Source organism: Vanessa tameamea, chromosome 28 (assembly GCF_037043105.1).
Source record: "Vanessa tameamea isolate UH-Manoa-2023 chromosome 28, ilVanTame1 primary haplotype, whole genome shotgun sequence".
Classification (NCBI taxonomy): domain Eukaryota; kingdom Metazoa; phylum Arthropoda; class Insecta; order Lepidoptera; family Nymphalidae; genus Vanessa; species Vanessa tameamea.
In genome coordinates this window covers 2,690,074-2,705,760 of record NC_087336.1, presented here as the reverse complement: position 1 = coordinate 2,705,760, position 15,687 = coordinate 2,690,074, and the positions used below count along the sequence as shown (strand labels likewise).

The window sequence follows — 15,687 nt, the reverse complement described above, 5'->3', positions numbered from 1 at the left end:
GGCCTAAATCATGTACTAAAACATTAAAAATATCCCAAAGTATGGACCATTTACAAAGCAAAAACTCGCCATTAATTTGAGCTCGATTTTGGCTACGTTGGCAATTTCCAAAAATCAACTATGCAAAACATATAACAGTCCACATGCGTGCAAACATCAGTCACACGAACGGGAATACTTGGAGCACAGGACCAATACAGACTAATACAGAAATTTCTTGACAGAAAAACCCAAATATTTTGAAAAAGATTCGTTCGAAAAAGGTTTGAACTAAATAACTAACGTGGCAGTCAAGTAGTAATATTGTCCAAACATATGCTAGTTTCCATTTGCACTGGCAAAAGTATGCCAAGCTATTAGTCTTGGTAGTTATTGTAAGTATCGATTAACATATATCACCGAGTAATTTATTATAAGATTACGCAGATGGTTTTTGTTATTCATTGTAATAAACTTAAATCTTATTTTTAAAATAATATTCACAGTTAAGGCTGTTATTATAATATTACTAGCTGATCCTGCGGCTTTACCCGTTACCCTCATTTTACCCCATCGAGGGTTGAATTAAGAATAGGTAGTATTCTACCGCCATACAGCAGTATTCAGTATTGTTGTGTTCCGGTTTGAAGGGTGAGTGAGCCAGTGTAATCACAGGCACAAGGGACATAACATCTTAGTTCCCAAGGTTGGTGGCGCATTGGTGATGTAAGGAATGGTTAATATTTCTTACAACGTCATTGTCTATGAGCGCTGGTGACCACTTACCATCAAGTGGCCCATTTGATCGTCCGCCTACCGATGTCATAAAAAAAGTATTTAGGTATTTAATCCATATTACACTCCATTCCCACTGGATTAAGTCAGCTCGTAAACGAAAGTACCTTAAATTAAATACTCACTCGTACTCCTCCTTGCCATGCACTTTCCTCCAGCACTGGCCGTTGAACAGATCAAAAGCAAACAGAAGGTCGTCAGGTGAATGCTTATAGTCGACTCCTCTTTGCAGATCGAACATACGGATCTCCGATAGCAAGCAGTTATTATCGTCTGGTAATGCGTTGTTACTAAAAGGGGTTTTATAATTTGTTTATGATCAGATACTTGGTGGGGGGGGGGGTATGTGTAAGCCCGTATACGTACCACCCACTCATCATATACTCTACCGAAAACAATATTTAGTATTGTTCTGTTCCAGTTTGGTGAAAGTTCCAATTGGTGAAAAGTTATCATCAACTGGTCCATTTCCGAGACCATCTTTTTTATTAAATACGAAAATCAATAAAGAAATACCAGTCAAGAATACAAACAGTTGTTGTGGTTTTGGAAATATTATTCGAGAGATTAAATTGTATTGCAATCATGTAATCATACGGACCTCTAGAAATTCACTAGAATTGATTATAGTAAAAGAAAGCCTTGGTCATATTATGGTTCGTGAGACATTAACGGGATTATTCACGTAACTTTAGCAAATAGTAAATGCTGAGTTTCTTGTTAGTTTATCTCGGTAGAATTCACTTATGACCGGTAAATTCTTCCAATTTATTGTTACAAAATGACGATTCAAAAGACCTTTTAAAGAGTCTACTTGAATTATATGTATCAAAGTCTAAATATACTTAATTCAATTAGGCTAAACTATATTAAGCAAAGCTACCATCGGTTCGGAATTCAGATTCTAAATAACCGACCAGAAACTATGTAGTTACTCTTTTTCAACATTTAAAAATACAAAGTCATGTTAGTTAAATACAAGTACACATCCTGCCTGGGAGTCAATAAATATTACTCCAGCTCTGTATTTTGATCGGGAATGTTTTGCTCATTTATCCAACTTACCATATTTATGGACTGTTGTTTAATATCATCTCGCCCTAATAGCAGGTCATCCAGTCTACGACTCGCCTTACCTGTAGGAGAAGCTGAGGCACCGGAAGGGCGCGTCCGTGCACGCGCGGCCGCACGCGCGCTCGTCCGCCGCGCGCGCGGCGCCGCGCGCCGCACTCGCCGACAGCTTCGCCGCGCTGTCGTATTGCAGATAGCATTCTGCGAATACGATATGTACAGGGTTATCGGGAAATCGACGTATTCCCGTTAGGAGGTGATAGGGGTGACTATTTGCGATAATTTTAACCCCCATATGCATTATGCAAAAGTGAACCATTTTTGAGTTATCACGTTTTTTAGTTTTTTTTCAAAATAAGTCATAAATTCAACTTCAAGATTTTATTTTAAAAAAGTATCAATTAAAAAGTATTTTCTCTTCTGATTTATAAAAACGAATAAACACTGGTTATCTGTCGATATTCAAAACAATAATTATCGGTCCAAATTTAAAAATGCGAGACGAATAAATATATTATTTCATTATTTTTTTTCCACAAAATTGCCTTTAATCTGTATGTTTACTTTTCTAACATGGAAACAAGGTCAGAGAGATAAGTCATCAAATGCCGTAGCGTGTATAAATTGGGGTATTAGCAGACTCTTAACCTTTTGAGGCGTAAATTTTGGGCCTATTGGAGCATGCTTGCTATGATGTGGCCAGAAAAGAGATGGCTTTGCGCTTTTTAAGCACTGAAGTGTTATCAACACTAACTTCTTTAAATTTATCGTCCGAAACATCTCATAGTTACTCTTTATCGAATCTACCCGGACTTTTTACTTAAGCGCTCCATACACTAAACATTTGAATTGCCACTGTATTCTTATGCAATTCGATTATTTATATGTCTAGACTAGCTGTGCCCGCGGCTTCGTGCGCGAATTGAATTTAACAAAAAAATTATCGTTGTAGCCTAAATTACTTCATACTGCATCAGCTATTTGCCAATGAAAGTCCCGTCAAAATCGGCCGCTCTAGAGATTAGCCGGAACGAACAGATAAACAGACAGGCACACAAAAATTTAAAAATATTTTTTTTTGGTATATGTACCGTAAACACACATATGCGTTTAGTAAAAAGAGGTTATATTAATATTGCGAACAGACACCCCAATTTTATTATATGTATAGATAGTGTGGCACTACAAAACAACTAAATCAAACGAGCCAACTTTATCATCTTGGTGTGCGTGATAGCCACGCTCGATTCTCCCCAAAGCGCATACTAATTTACTAGTGTGCGTGTACTTAGTGGTCAACTGCAACAGTTTTCCACTATCATTTTCGACGTATTCCCAGCCTTAACACTTTATTGGACACATAAATACTCAAAACTTTTGAAATATTTCGAGTTTCTCGATGCTAAAAATATCAAACTTACGTGGTTCCCGTTTCACGTCATCATAAAGAGCTGGTTCGCATCCTCTTCCGTAATTACCTCTAGAATATAGCTCGTGTTTGCTCGGCCTCAAGCCGTGACCTAAATCTAGGGAAGTAGGGGGAGAGGATGTTAGGAGACAATTTTCAAGGTCATCTCCTATCGTCGGTGCATCAAATCTGAAATTAATATCAAATTTTATTAAAGAAAAAAATAAGTGGCACATATGACGTTTTTCCAATTCATTTAAAGTATTTTTTTTGAATATTAAATATACTATGATTTGATGACGTCACAATAACAGAACTGTTCTGTAAAAATAAACACGAAACTGTCGTAGAACACTATCAGGAAATGTTAGAAAGTATACATTGATTGCAATCATTATAACATTTAAGTTATATAATTACAATATATTTTTTTTTACATTTAACATAAACAAAAACAGACAATTAATCGCTTACTGATTACTTAATTATAAACAGTTTACGAGTGAGATCTTACAGAGATTTTACTTGGTGGTAGGGCTTTCTGCAAGCCCGTCTGGGTAGGTACCACCCACTCATCAGATATTCTACCGCCAAATAACAGTACTCTGTATTGTTGTGTTCCGGTTAAAAGGGTGAGTGAGCCAGTGTAATAACAGTCACAAGGGACATAATATCTTAGTTCCCAAGGTTGGTGGCGCATAGATGATGTAAGGAATGGTTAATATTTCTTACAGCGCCTTTGTCTATGGGCGGTGGTGACCACTTACCATCAGGCACATATGTTCGTCCGCAAACCAATGCCATAAAAAAAAGATTAGCAATATAGATCATAATAATATTATAAAATAAAAAATATTATAATATTAAAAAACGATAATAACAAATCACCTGAAACTGAATCCTCTGCAGAAGAAGCTATGAGCTCGGATACACTCGGCCTCACAAGCACCGAGCCCCGCGACCGTTAGAGCAGCTCTCACCGCTTTACCATTCACAGCTGATCCAGATCTTACGTGCCAGAAACATTCTGAAGACAACACAAGTAATTTTGTAGATTGAATTTTACTAATTTATGGAATTGTAGTGGTTACTGACTCTGCTTTATTAATTAGAGGGGTCAGTATTAAGACTCAGCCGAGAAAAGAGCCTACATAAATGCTCAATGAGATAAGAGTCATAAGGTCGTCTTCTATTGGAGGGCGTTTGGTCGTCATGTCAAAGAGACGTCGTGAGCCGTCACGTCTCAACGAAGGGAGTACTTTTGAAATATTATCGTTTACCAATATCAATTGTAAATATTTACCAAAAATCACCAAAGATAAAAATACTAAGCTTATTATATTGCACTACTAGTCAGAATTAAATAAAAAAATAAATAAAAAAAAAAAAAAATTTTACTTAAGCTACAAAATTGTCGTAAAGAAATCTATATGTCCTAAAGAATATTTGAGAAAAAGCGACTTAAATATCATACCACTTTCCACCCAAGGTTTCGTACTGACAGTGAGGCAGTCTTGGTGTAAAGGCATAGCGTAAACATCAGAGTCGCTGTCTGCTGACATCTCCAAGCCTCGGTACGGACGTTCGCTTAGGAAACAATTGTCAGATCCTGGAGAACTGGAATATCTAAAAGAAGAAGAATATTAGGACATTTTATAGTGCACAAGTGTGTGCACAAACACTAGTGCACTCTCTATTACGTCACACTCATATTCCGATGGGGCGGCAAATCCAACACAACCGGAAATAATTCAGGCACAGAACCAGATTCCTCGGCGTGGAAGGGTACGCACTTCCAACTTTCAGTCTTCCGGCTGTTACCAAGAATTTTCAATGGAAAGACCCAATAACTTTTTACTGGCCCAACCTTTGGTTTAAACCAAAAACCTCGAGATATGTAGCTTTATATCAAGCCACTAGACCAACGCAATCAACCAAGAAATTACTCAGTAATAAGAACATGTGAATCTTAACCAAAGATGGCAAGTTTAAATTTAAGAATGCACCTCTGAATTTCTATATTTTTAATTTATACTTATATGTCGTGCCCAACAGCGAAGGAAAACATACTGAAGAAACTGGCACGTGTCAGATGAACATCTACCACATGTGTAAGCCGGCGGAATATTTCATAATCCTAATCTTCTCCTTAAAATGGAAAGAGGCCTTAGACCACCTTTTTTAAACTTTTATTGGTATACAAAACTAAAGTAGGAACTCGAGCCCAAATATATTGATGCTCAAATTTTTTCTATGAGATTAATAGTTTAAAAAAATCGTAGTAATCATTGTCCAATGCCACAAGTTAATTGTTTTAAAATATCAACTAATATTCTTGAAATATCTTACTTGTAGCTGTATGAGACACATTTGAATTCTCTCTCGTTGAAGCATGCTGCCTCACACTCGACCACCGTGTGCGCAAGAAGTGATCGTCTGATAGCACCAGATCCCAGAGACATGCCTGGACGGCGACGGGACGAACAGTCTAGAATAAATAATAATTAATTATACAATCGGCTTGATAAGGAAATATGTCCATTGTCATACGATGTCAATTTATATAGGTGAGGACAAAATAATGATAAATAAATCTCTAGTACTCTGTAAGGTCCATAAAATACTATTTATGTACAAAACTAAAATCAAATCTAAAACCGATATTAATAAAAAGTTATAATGATCGAAATATTTTGAAGAGCTGTTAATTTATGTGAAAACTCACTTTCAGTCTCACTTGTGATATATTGGAAACGGACTGATGGTGATCCTTTAAATGTTATAATTAATATAATAAATTTTGAATAAAACTTTCACGATCATAATCTGAAGTGAGTTTCGAATCTAGTATTCAGATAACAATTTGCACTTGCCTTTACTCGATTCGTCACTTCTTGCTTCTGGTTCAAAATAAGTTGCTTTATTATGATAGTTATTTAAAGAACCATCGAAATCTTTCCAGAAGCTTCCAGAATTATTCCACTTCCCTCTCTTCCAAGATCCATATCCATAGCCGTAGTCTTCCCATCCGCTCTTTTTCCTGAGACTATAGTAATCGAAGTCCTTGTCTTCATTGTGATGTCGAACGCCTTGGTATTCGTTGTGTTTCTTTTCGTCGGACAGGCGCCAATGATTTATTGATTTATGGTAATCGTTTCTATCTTTATAGTAGCTGTCATAGCCTCCGTAATAACCACCGTACTGGCCAAAATTCTGTTGATCGTCATTAGTTCTACTTATACCTGTAAATAGAATATGTGCTTTAAAAGGTAACAGACACAGCTCAATTTCAAATGAATTGAAGTTTGTTTTATATCATTTTAATTGAATAGTTAAAAAGATTAACAATGGTCTTTAAAAAAAAATTGCTCATATTTTTGTTTCTATTCCAAGCGTCATCATTTGAATCAGCGGCATAAAAAAAGAGGTCTTACATATATATTCAAAATTTTATACATTCAAATAGTTTTTATTTTAAAATTCCTATACGTATAGTTTTTTACTTCAATAAATCCAAATATATACGTAATTATAAAATTCAAACGACTTGAGAGAAAAAGATGAAGCAAATTCTTATTATCGAAACATTGCTATATTTTTTCTGAAGGCGCATTAGTAGGTATAAAAATTTGTTTATTTTAGCCTATGTATATATAGTTGTCAAGCTTATGGGTAATTGCTTGCTACTTTTTATTTTTATTCAATCAAGGAGTAAGCAAAGAAAACAACGTGTTAAGCTTAAAATGCAATTTATTGTAATATAATTTTGATTGTTCTAGGTTTCCTAATTCCTAGGCCTTCAAGCCTATTTATGACTTTATAAATGGAAAAATGCTGCCAAAATATTTAAAAAAATTTAAAAAAGTGACTACATCTTCATACACACAACTTACCAATTTGGTACGGAACATAAAATTGATCTTCGTAGCGTCTATTATAGCTTTGAATTCTTTTCTCGTCGTAGAACCTATTATAACTTTTGTAACCTTCGGCCCAATCCATTCTATCTCTCCACTGGTTCTGTTGCCCTGGTACTTTTGCCGGCTTCGAGGAAAGGTAGCCTGAGTGGAGGAGGCTTGGCCCTCTAAGAGTTTCAGGACAATATGGTTCAAGGCTATTTCGGTCTAGTTCGTAGAAGTCGTAGTCTTTGTCTTCTACAAAATCTTGACGGATGTCGAACGCTTCGATTGGTTTCGTCATCAGCTCGCATAACCCTCTGCCACGGAAACTGGGATCCAATCTAATATAAGGAAAAAATCAGACGAGAAATATGCATTATGTTTCAAATATGGTCTGTCTATATATTTTGTTTTCAAAAATAAAAAGTTTTTTTTTTAACTGACTAATTTAGACATAGCTTAAATATAATTCTCGCAACGACGTAAACACGTATGATTAAACATAATTCCTAATAAATTTCACGATGAAATAAAATATGTATAATGGTGAAATAACATTTGTATCTAAAAATCTCCATGAAGGCTAATCCTCAGCAATTTTTTTTATTACATTTAACATAATATGTCTTTTTATGGTATGATACCCTCCAAGTCGACTTCAGTCACGGCGGTTATTATCAAACAGACTAGTCAACCGCACAGGACGTGTTATAATGCAACAGTGAATGATGTATCCAGTCAACCTCATAAGACGCTTGGACCGTTAATGCAACACGACTGAAAATACTTCTAACGCAAGACTATATATAGCCTAAACGTGCATTCCAAAATATGGGATTATAAACACTATAAACTTCGAGATGTTCCTGTCCGAAAACCCTAATAAAATTTTATTAATCTGAGCCGGGGGCTTGAAGCTACCTAAAGATCTCCAACCTTTTGAGCCATCAGATCAACGAAGCGATTTGTACACCACAAAAGAAAGTCAAGGATTTTTTTTTTTTTAATATTCTCTAATTTGTTGTTTTAATATTTGTTATATCCTTAAGTTATAGATTTCGAGTCACATTTTTTTTTAAATTCCTTTTTTGATTTTATCGCTCGATTGTCTGCAATGTGTGTTTTACATACATTACATTAGCAGCCTGTACATTTCCCACTGCTGGGCTAAGGCCTCCTCTCCCTTTGAGGAGAAGGTTTGAGCATATTCCACCACGCTGCTCCAATGCGGGTTGGTGGAATACACATGTGGCAGAATTTCGTTGAAATTAGACACATGCAAGTTTCCTCACGATGTTTTCCTTCACCGCCGAGCACGAGATGAATCATAAACACAAATTAAGCACATGAAAATTCAGTGGTGCCTGGGTTTGAGCCCGAAATCATCGGTTAAGATGCAAGCGTTCTAACCACTGGGCCATCTCGGCTCGGGTGTTTTAAATGAACTTTTCTATTTTTTTATTTTTTTATTAAGATGGTATCTGCATAGATAACCCGACTTGAATCTTGCATATAATCTTCTTAAAATAAGAAAATCAATTTAGGGCGCAATAAAATTTACAGCACAATTACAAATATAGAAAACAAAATATATATTAACATCATGGGCGTGTCATGTTTCTTCGCTCTACCAATAACAAAGCGTCCAGTACGCTTGCGCAGTAACCACTTAACGTGATACAACATCTCTAAGTATGCCATACTCAAATTGTAAAGCTAATTACTTTTATCTCGAATCGTTTCATTCACAGTGACCTTGATTATGGCCCAATTATGATGGCGTTTACACCTATTCGGGTCACAATCACGTTGCATGGGAGATGTACGTATATATTTATGTAAATTAATGTCTTTTTATAGTCAGGGTCGGATTCGTACATTTATAAAATATTTTGTATTAGATTAGTCGTATATATAGGTAGTAGAACTTTGTGTTACCACGTCTGGGTAGGTTCATATATTCTACCGAAGAACAGTAATACTTTGTACTGACACAAGGGTCGTAACATTTTAGTTACCAAGGTTGATATGGCATTGGTGATACGAGGAATAGAGTTCTCTTAGGAATTAGGTACTCATGGTATAAAGCTATGAACCACGAGGACGGCACAGTACAGTTTAATGCGGATAAAACGATGCAGCTATTTATTATAGGTATTGATAATAGTATATTGTTGTGTTCCGGTTAGAAGGGTGAGTGAGCCAGTGTAATCACAGGCACAAGGGACATAACATCTTAGTTCCCAATGTTGGTGGCGCATAGGTGATGTAAGGAATGGTTAATATTTCTTACAGCGCTATTGTCTATGGGCGGTGGTGACTACTTACCATCAGGTGGCCCATATGCTCGTCCGCCAATCAATGCCATAAAAAAAAAAAGTCAATTGTATAGTTGGAATTAAATATGTTTTACATATTATTTACCTGTCTAATACGTGCTGAACTTTGTCAGCGATAAGGCTATCAAAACAAAAACAATAGCCAACTTATTAATATCAATAATCTTATGATAAACGTGTAATAAAATACAATAACCAATTATAAAACACGAAATATTCCCATACAACAATACCCTTCCGGCTGAGTCCGTCCCTGCGTTACAACAAGGTAACCGTACAATGCTGATGGTTACAGCTGATTCGAGCCGAGGTCGATATGATTTGAAGGGTTTGCCTGTCAGTTAAAAATAGATATATCATTTTTATCTGTATTTGCTATGTGCCATAATTTTGGAACTATTCCATTTTTATCATTGTTCATATTTCATGGCTCTGAGATAGCTCTGACTTGAAGAAGATGGACCAGATTAACACAGAAAACGGAGAACTGACAGCTTTTGCAAGCCACGGAAGAGGTCGTCACTCAGTAGATTGTGATTAGACGAAGATTAAACTAAAAGATTCCAAAAGGTGCGATTAAATTTAAAATTCCAACACACTCTTAATTTTTTGTTATCATTTAATTTGAGACACAGGTGATAAAATCTTTCGGTAACTGTTAGTATTCTGCTTATGAATTAAAATCCTGCATTCAACCTTCAACATAACATGATTCGTGCTGTTCTTTCAACCCCTGGGTCAATTTCAAAGTGTCCAATTAGCAGAGCAGTTAAAAAGAACGCAGTTTTACATCGCACCAATAAAACGAAATGAAATTTCGTTCATTGACGAAGACGACGTCATAAAAGTTATTACTGCACTTGCCGCGGTCGCCTTAAACCTTCTCAATGTGATAACACCTCAGATAATCTGACTGACTCTTATTGACACCTCAGTTTGTTTGGTAATATCACTATGGGCATGATCCGAAATCAATAAGTTTGATCATGAACTTTTGTATCTGGAATGACACTGGATGAACTCACTCTTCAAATCAGAACTCATTATGAAGTTATGATATAATCTAGAATTAGTGGTTGGTGTCCTACCTGGAGGAACCCGAATAAAGTCTTAGCACAGATGTTGCTTCACTTGCATCGTTGGTCTATTGGCTTTAAATACGGCCGCAGATTCTGAAGTCTTCGATTGAAAACCCTTGTCGCATTAATAAGAACTTACTAGGTTTTTCTCGAGAAAATAGTAATATTAGTCTTAAGTCTGAAAGTTAACCATATTGACAGTCCCGTGCCTCAAAAAGTATTAGAGAATGAGCCCAGTCGTGATAGATTGACCGCCCCAATGGCGTACCATCGTAATTGATAAAGCGTAAACATGTCTGCATACACGTATATAATATAGAATCTTCTATTTAGTTCTGAAAATTGTACCGTGATGGAAATTATTGAAAAATAATTGATTGTTAGTGGAGCTCTTTTTTCTAATCAAAACTCCTAATTTAAGTTCCATAAGAAATTAATTGTTTGTGTGACTATGGGACTAGTGGACCTTCCACTTGCACACACATTTGTAATTTAAAATATATGCTTCGCGATTGATTAATCTCACTTCAGAATGTATGTCGTCATAAGAAGTAAATTAGTCGTTATTTCATTACGTTTATAACACTGACTTAATCCCCTTTTGATGGTCGTTTGAATCAACAGTTTTATATATTACTGATTCGGAAATTCGGAAAAATAGCCGTTAGTACGTTATGATTAGTGCTTGCTATGTCATGGCACTAAGCCGGCGTTTATGACGTTTTTCCTGATATGGTGTAGTGGACTAATGTAAGTTTACTCACAATATCTTCCCTTATCAAAAGATCTATCTCAATCAGTTTCATTTTCAATTGTAGCAATCGAATGTTTTATCTTTGAGCATCTCAAATTCCAATCAAAATGTAGAAAAATAACGTCCACATATAAAACAGGAACTAGTATTAAACAATTGTGCGAAATACACGTGAGAAAATTGCGTAACCTCAGAGATCATTTCATACTGACAAGTTTCATGACAATCAATTTATGCGAACATGACATAGTGAAACCATGTACTGGCTAATGGGCTACGACGAATGTAGAAATTAAATTTCATACTCATTTATATTTAGTAGCATTACATATATAAAAAAATATATTGGCATGTTTGACAATAATAGACTTCCATTCTCATCCTGTCCACTTAAGTTGCTCAGGTTATATACTATAGGGCTGTTGGGAGGTAGACTTGTGCCACGTCACATTCCTGTTGCATTGGATAATCATCATGTTAAATAAAGAAAAATAGATGTACGTGAGAGCACACTTGTAATATAATCTATTTAGTTGCTTAAACTCCGTGAAAATTATTAAAAATTAATGTTTAGCTCTTCATTACAAAATAATATTGTTAACTTAAATATAATGAAACATTCATTGGAGGTGAGTTATGGGAACATGAATTACTCTTAAGAAACGAATATCTAACAAAACAATCACTAACTTATGTGATCACACACACAAAACATGAGTACAGTCAAAAGATATCTTTCAACATTAATGATAATATTAAATAAATATCTAAATCCTCCAAGTTTCAAACGTACCTATAATTAAAACTCTCACAATGAAACCTTCTCTCCGTGGCGCATTCCCTCCTGCAGTCCTCTAGTCTCTCGCAGTCCACGACTCTCCGTACATGACTACGGAGAGCTCTCTTACCGGCTAGCACGCGTCTGAAGCACGCTGTAACAAAGAGGAGATAAATGTTAATAATATTTACAACAAATTTCAAAGCTAAAAAGATAAAAAAAACATTTGACACCAAAAAATTTACAATAAAGAACTACAAAAATTGCTTGAATGGTAGCCAATCTCAAGGGAGACCAGCCAACTATAAATAAATATTGGACAACATCACATGCATTACTCTGATGCCAATGTAAGTAGCTAAAGCACTTATGTTAGTTATGGAAAATCAGAACTAACGACGGTACCACAAACACCCAGACTCGGGCGGGAATCGAACCCGGGACCTCGGAGTGGTGTACACACTACTCGACCACGGAGGTCGTTAACTAACTACGCAGGAAATATTATGGGGCATAAGTGTGTGTGCAAACACAGGTGCCCCCTCTATTCCGTCACTCTTATAATCCGATTGGACGGCAAATCCAACAGGACCGGAAAGAGTTCAGGCGCAGAACCGACGGCTTTTTGTGCTTTTCGAGGCACCGGATTGCTGTTACTAAGAATTTGTCAACGGAAACTCCAATAAATTTTTGTAAATCATACTCATCAAAAGAAGTGGCTCCAGACTCTGGAATCCAGAGCATAAGGCCTTTGACAATCAGTGATATATTATATATATATTCAACACTATTATACCAATTTATTAAATAACAAATTTATATTAAATTCATTATCAAATCGAAGTTCACTTCAAGGTCTTCGCAAGAGTATCTATGCTAATATTATAAATTCGAAAGTAATTATCTCTGTCTATCTGTTACGCTTAAACAATGCAATCAAATTTGATAAAATTTGTTATGAAGCAAGCTTTAACCCCAAGGAAGAACATAGGTTACCTTTTTGCACCTAACACCTAACGACCAAATCTTGCGACGCGAACGAAGCCGCGAAACGCAACTAATCTTATAAAATGATGACTAATCCAATTTAGCCACTAAATAGCTGATGATTTCAACTACTGTACAAAAACTAACGTTCAGTTTATAATTGTAAATAAGAATGATTTATGTCGACCAAGAAAAAAACTGCCCCACTGACTCAGACTTATAAATTTACGAATTTTCAAAGTATTATATATAAAAAGTAATGACCTTTAAACGTCCCATTGTTGGGATTACTCTTCCTCTGATTTCGTGGACTATTTGGGAATATCGAAATATACATATACTTTAGTTCGATCATAAGACGAGAAATATCAAACAAACTACATTTGACGGTAAATTTATATCATTGATCTTTCGACAGTTCACAACCTCGCGAGGTAGATTATATAATCTAACCGTATTTACAATTTTACGATGACATATCCATATGAAGCCGAAATGGTTAGCTTGTATTATAAATGATTAAAACCGTAACTACCAGTAGTTTTGTGTTTGATACGGCTCTTATTGACACTGTTATTGGGGAATCGCTAATTATATCAAATGACAATGAAATTTTCAGTTACATGAATATACAGTTAAATAAATGTATATACGAGTATTGTGGTCGTATAAATTGCCTCGCAGGTGAAGGTGTAGCGTAAACTCTGGACTGCTATTGTTAGATTATAGAGTGAATGTTTCCCCTAAATTTAGAGTAAACTAAATACCGCAAGCCCGCCAGCATGCTATGCACAAACCTGACGCGGTGCTACGTAGGTTTGTGTTCGTATAACCGTAAAAACTCTTCTATGGTAAATTAGGTGTAACTCGAGGTTTCGCTCGCGTTTGAGTGGTTGGTTGTCTTGTGTTAGGCAAAAAGGTAGTCTATGTCCTTCCTTGGAGTTTGCTTCATACAAAATTTAATCAAATATGATTCAGTGGTTTGGGAGTGAAAGAGCGTCAGACAGACAGACAGAGTTATTTTCACATATATAATATTAAGTATAAATGATCCACAAGTATGGGTGGAGTGTCTTATAGGTATTAAAAGATGACACGCTTGGTTGTAATCAGCGCTGCAGAACTATCGATAGTTTGACTATCGATAGTTGATAGATATCGATAGTACTATATAGTATCGTTTTAATCAATATTGTCGATATTATCCATAGCATCGATAGCTCTGCGTGAGCAATACTATCGATAGACTATCGATAGTGGCCTATCGATATGCAACACTAGTTGTAATAATATGAAATGAAAATGCTTTATCTAGCCTATTTTAAATCAGTGGTTTATCTACTACATTTTTAATTTTAATTATTATTATAGTCATTGTTGCATAACATATTCTGAAATTACACGCACGTGTTCTGCGGTGAGTATCGAGTTTCTTCTTACAGTAACCCTCTACTGAGAAGGGGGTGAGACTCAGTGATTAGAACATGATGGGAAAATCTGAATCTGCCTGTACCTAAAATACATATAATGTATTTTTTAAGGGCATATAATTTCGTATGAGAATATTTTTTTGTCTCGTATTTTTTAGACAACTATCCTATCTCAATCCCCTTTTGGTCTTTAAGCTTATTCTTTTATTTAAATAATGTAGGTGTTTTATTTTCACGTGTAGGCAGTGCCGCCGTAAAATTTAAGTTAGTTTTAAGTTTAAAAGTAAAAAGGAATATCAATTATATTGATATCACTCGCTCTTAAAGCCCAAAAGAATATCTGATCGCGTGATTTTATACATTTTATAAACTATCGAGCATACCAGAAGCTAGTAGTTTACATGCTCCTAAATATTAGCCTTTCAGTCGTATCTCTTCAACCTTCGTTGGTATATATTAAAAGCCTGTAAATTTCCCACTGCTGGCCTAAGACCTCCTCTCCCTTTGAGGAGAAGGTTTGTAGCATATTCCAATACGCTGCTCCAATGCGGCTTGGTGGAACACACATGTGGCAAAATTTCGTTGAAATTAGACACATGCAGGTTTCCTCACGATGTTTTCCTTCACCGCCGAGCGTGAGATGTATTATAAACACAGATTAAGCACACGGTGCTTGCCTGGGTTTGAACCCGAAATCATCGATTAAGATGCACGTGTTCTAACGACTGGACCATCTCGGCTCGAGCCTTCGTTGGTATTGTTATTTGTATTTTAAAATGAAATAATCAAACAACCAACATCAACAACAAAAATTAAATAAACCAAACAAAAAAAAAAAACATTTCGGACTCGCTTCATAAATGACGGCGTTCTGAGATAACAAACATTAAAAAAAAATACTACCGAATTGAGATCCTCCTTCTTTTTGAAGTCGGTCAGGTACTAACTGATGGATTTAATGGCACATCCTGATAGCTCAAAATTTCAATATTGTAAAATTTTATAACCTTACGTTTTGTTTAATATATTGTGTGTTTTGTATTATATACTGGGTATGTAGCACAAACTTGTCATGTATTCTACGACCAAACGTAATTACTTGGTATTGTTGTGTGTTGGTTTGAAGGATGAGTGAGTCAGTTACTACGGGCACAAGGGACATAGCATC

General features: G+C 35.7%; 1 protein-coding gene across 1 annotated transcript in view; it reads right to left on the bottom strand.

The window, feature by feature from the left end:
• LOC113391806 (uncharacterized protein) overlaps positions 1-15,687 on the bottom strand; it is a 46,079-nt gene that overhangs the window by 7,379 nt on the left and 23,013 nt on the right. The window contains exons 4-12 of the mRNA XM_064219491.1: positions 12,118-12,256; positions 7,147-7,493; positions 6,127-6,495; positions 5,603-5,741; positions 4,728-4,879; positions 4,142-4,280; positions 3,267-3,442; positions 1,911-2,046; positions 900-1,064 (exon numbers count right to left, since the gene is read on the bottom strand). Of these exons, the coding sequence (XP_064075561.1) occupies positions 900-1,064; positions 1,911-2,046; positions 3,267-3,442; positions 4,142-4,280; positions 4,728-4,879; positions 5,603-5,741; positions 6,127-6,495; positions 7,147-7,493; positions 12,118-12,256 (1,762 nt within the window). The remainder of the gene's footprint in view (positions 1-899; positions 1,065-1,910; positions 2,047-3,266; positions 3,443-4,141; positions 4,281-4,727; positions 4,880-5,602; positions 5,742-6,126; positions 6,496-7,146; positions 7,494-12,117; positions 12,257-15,687) is intronic.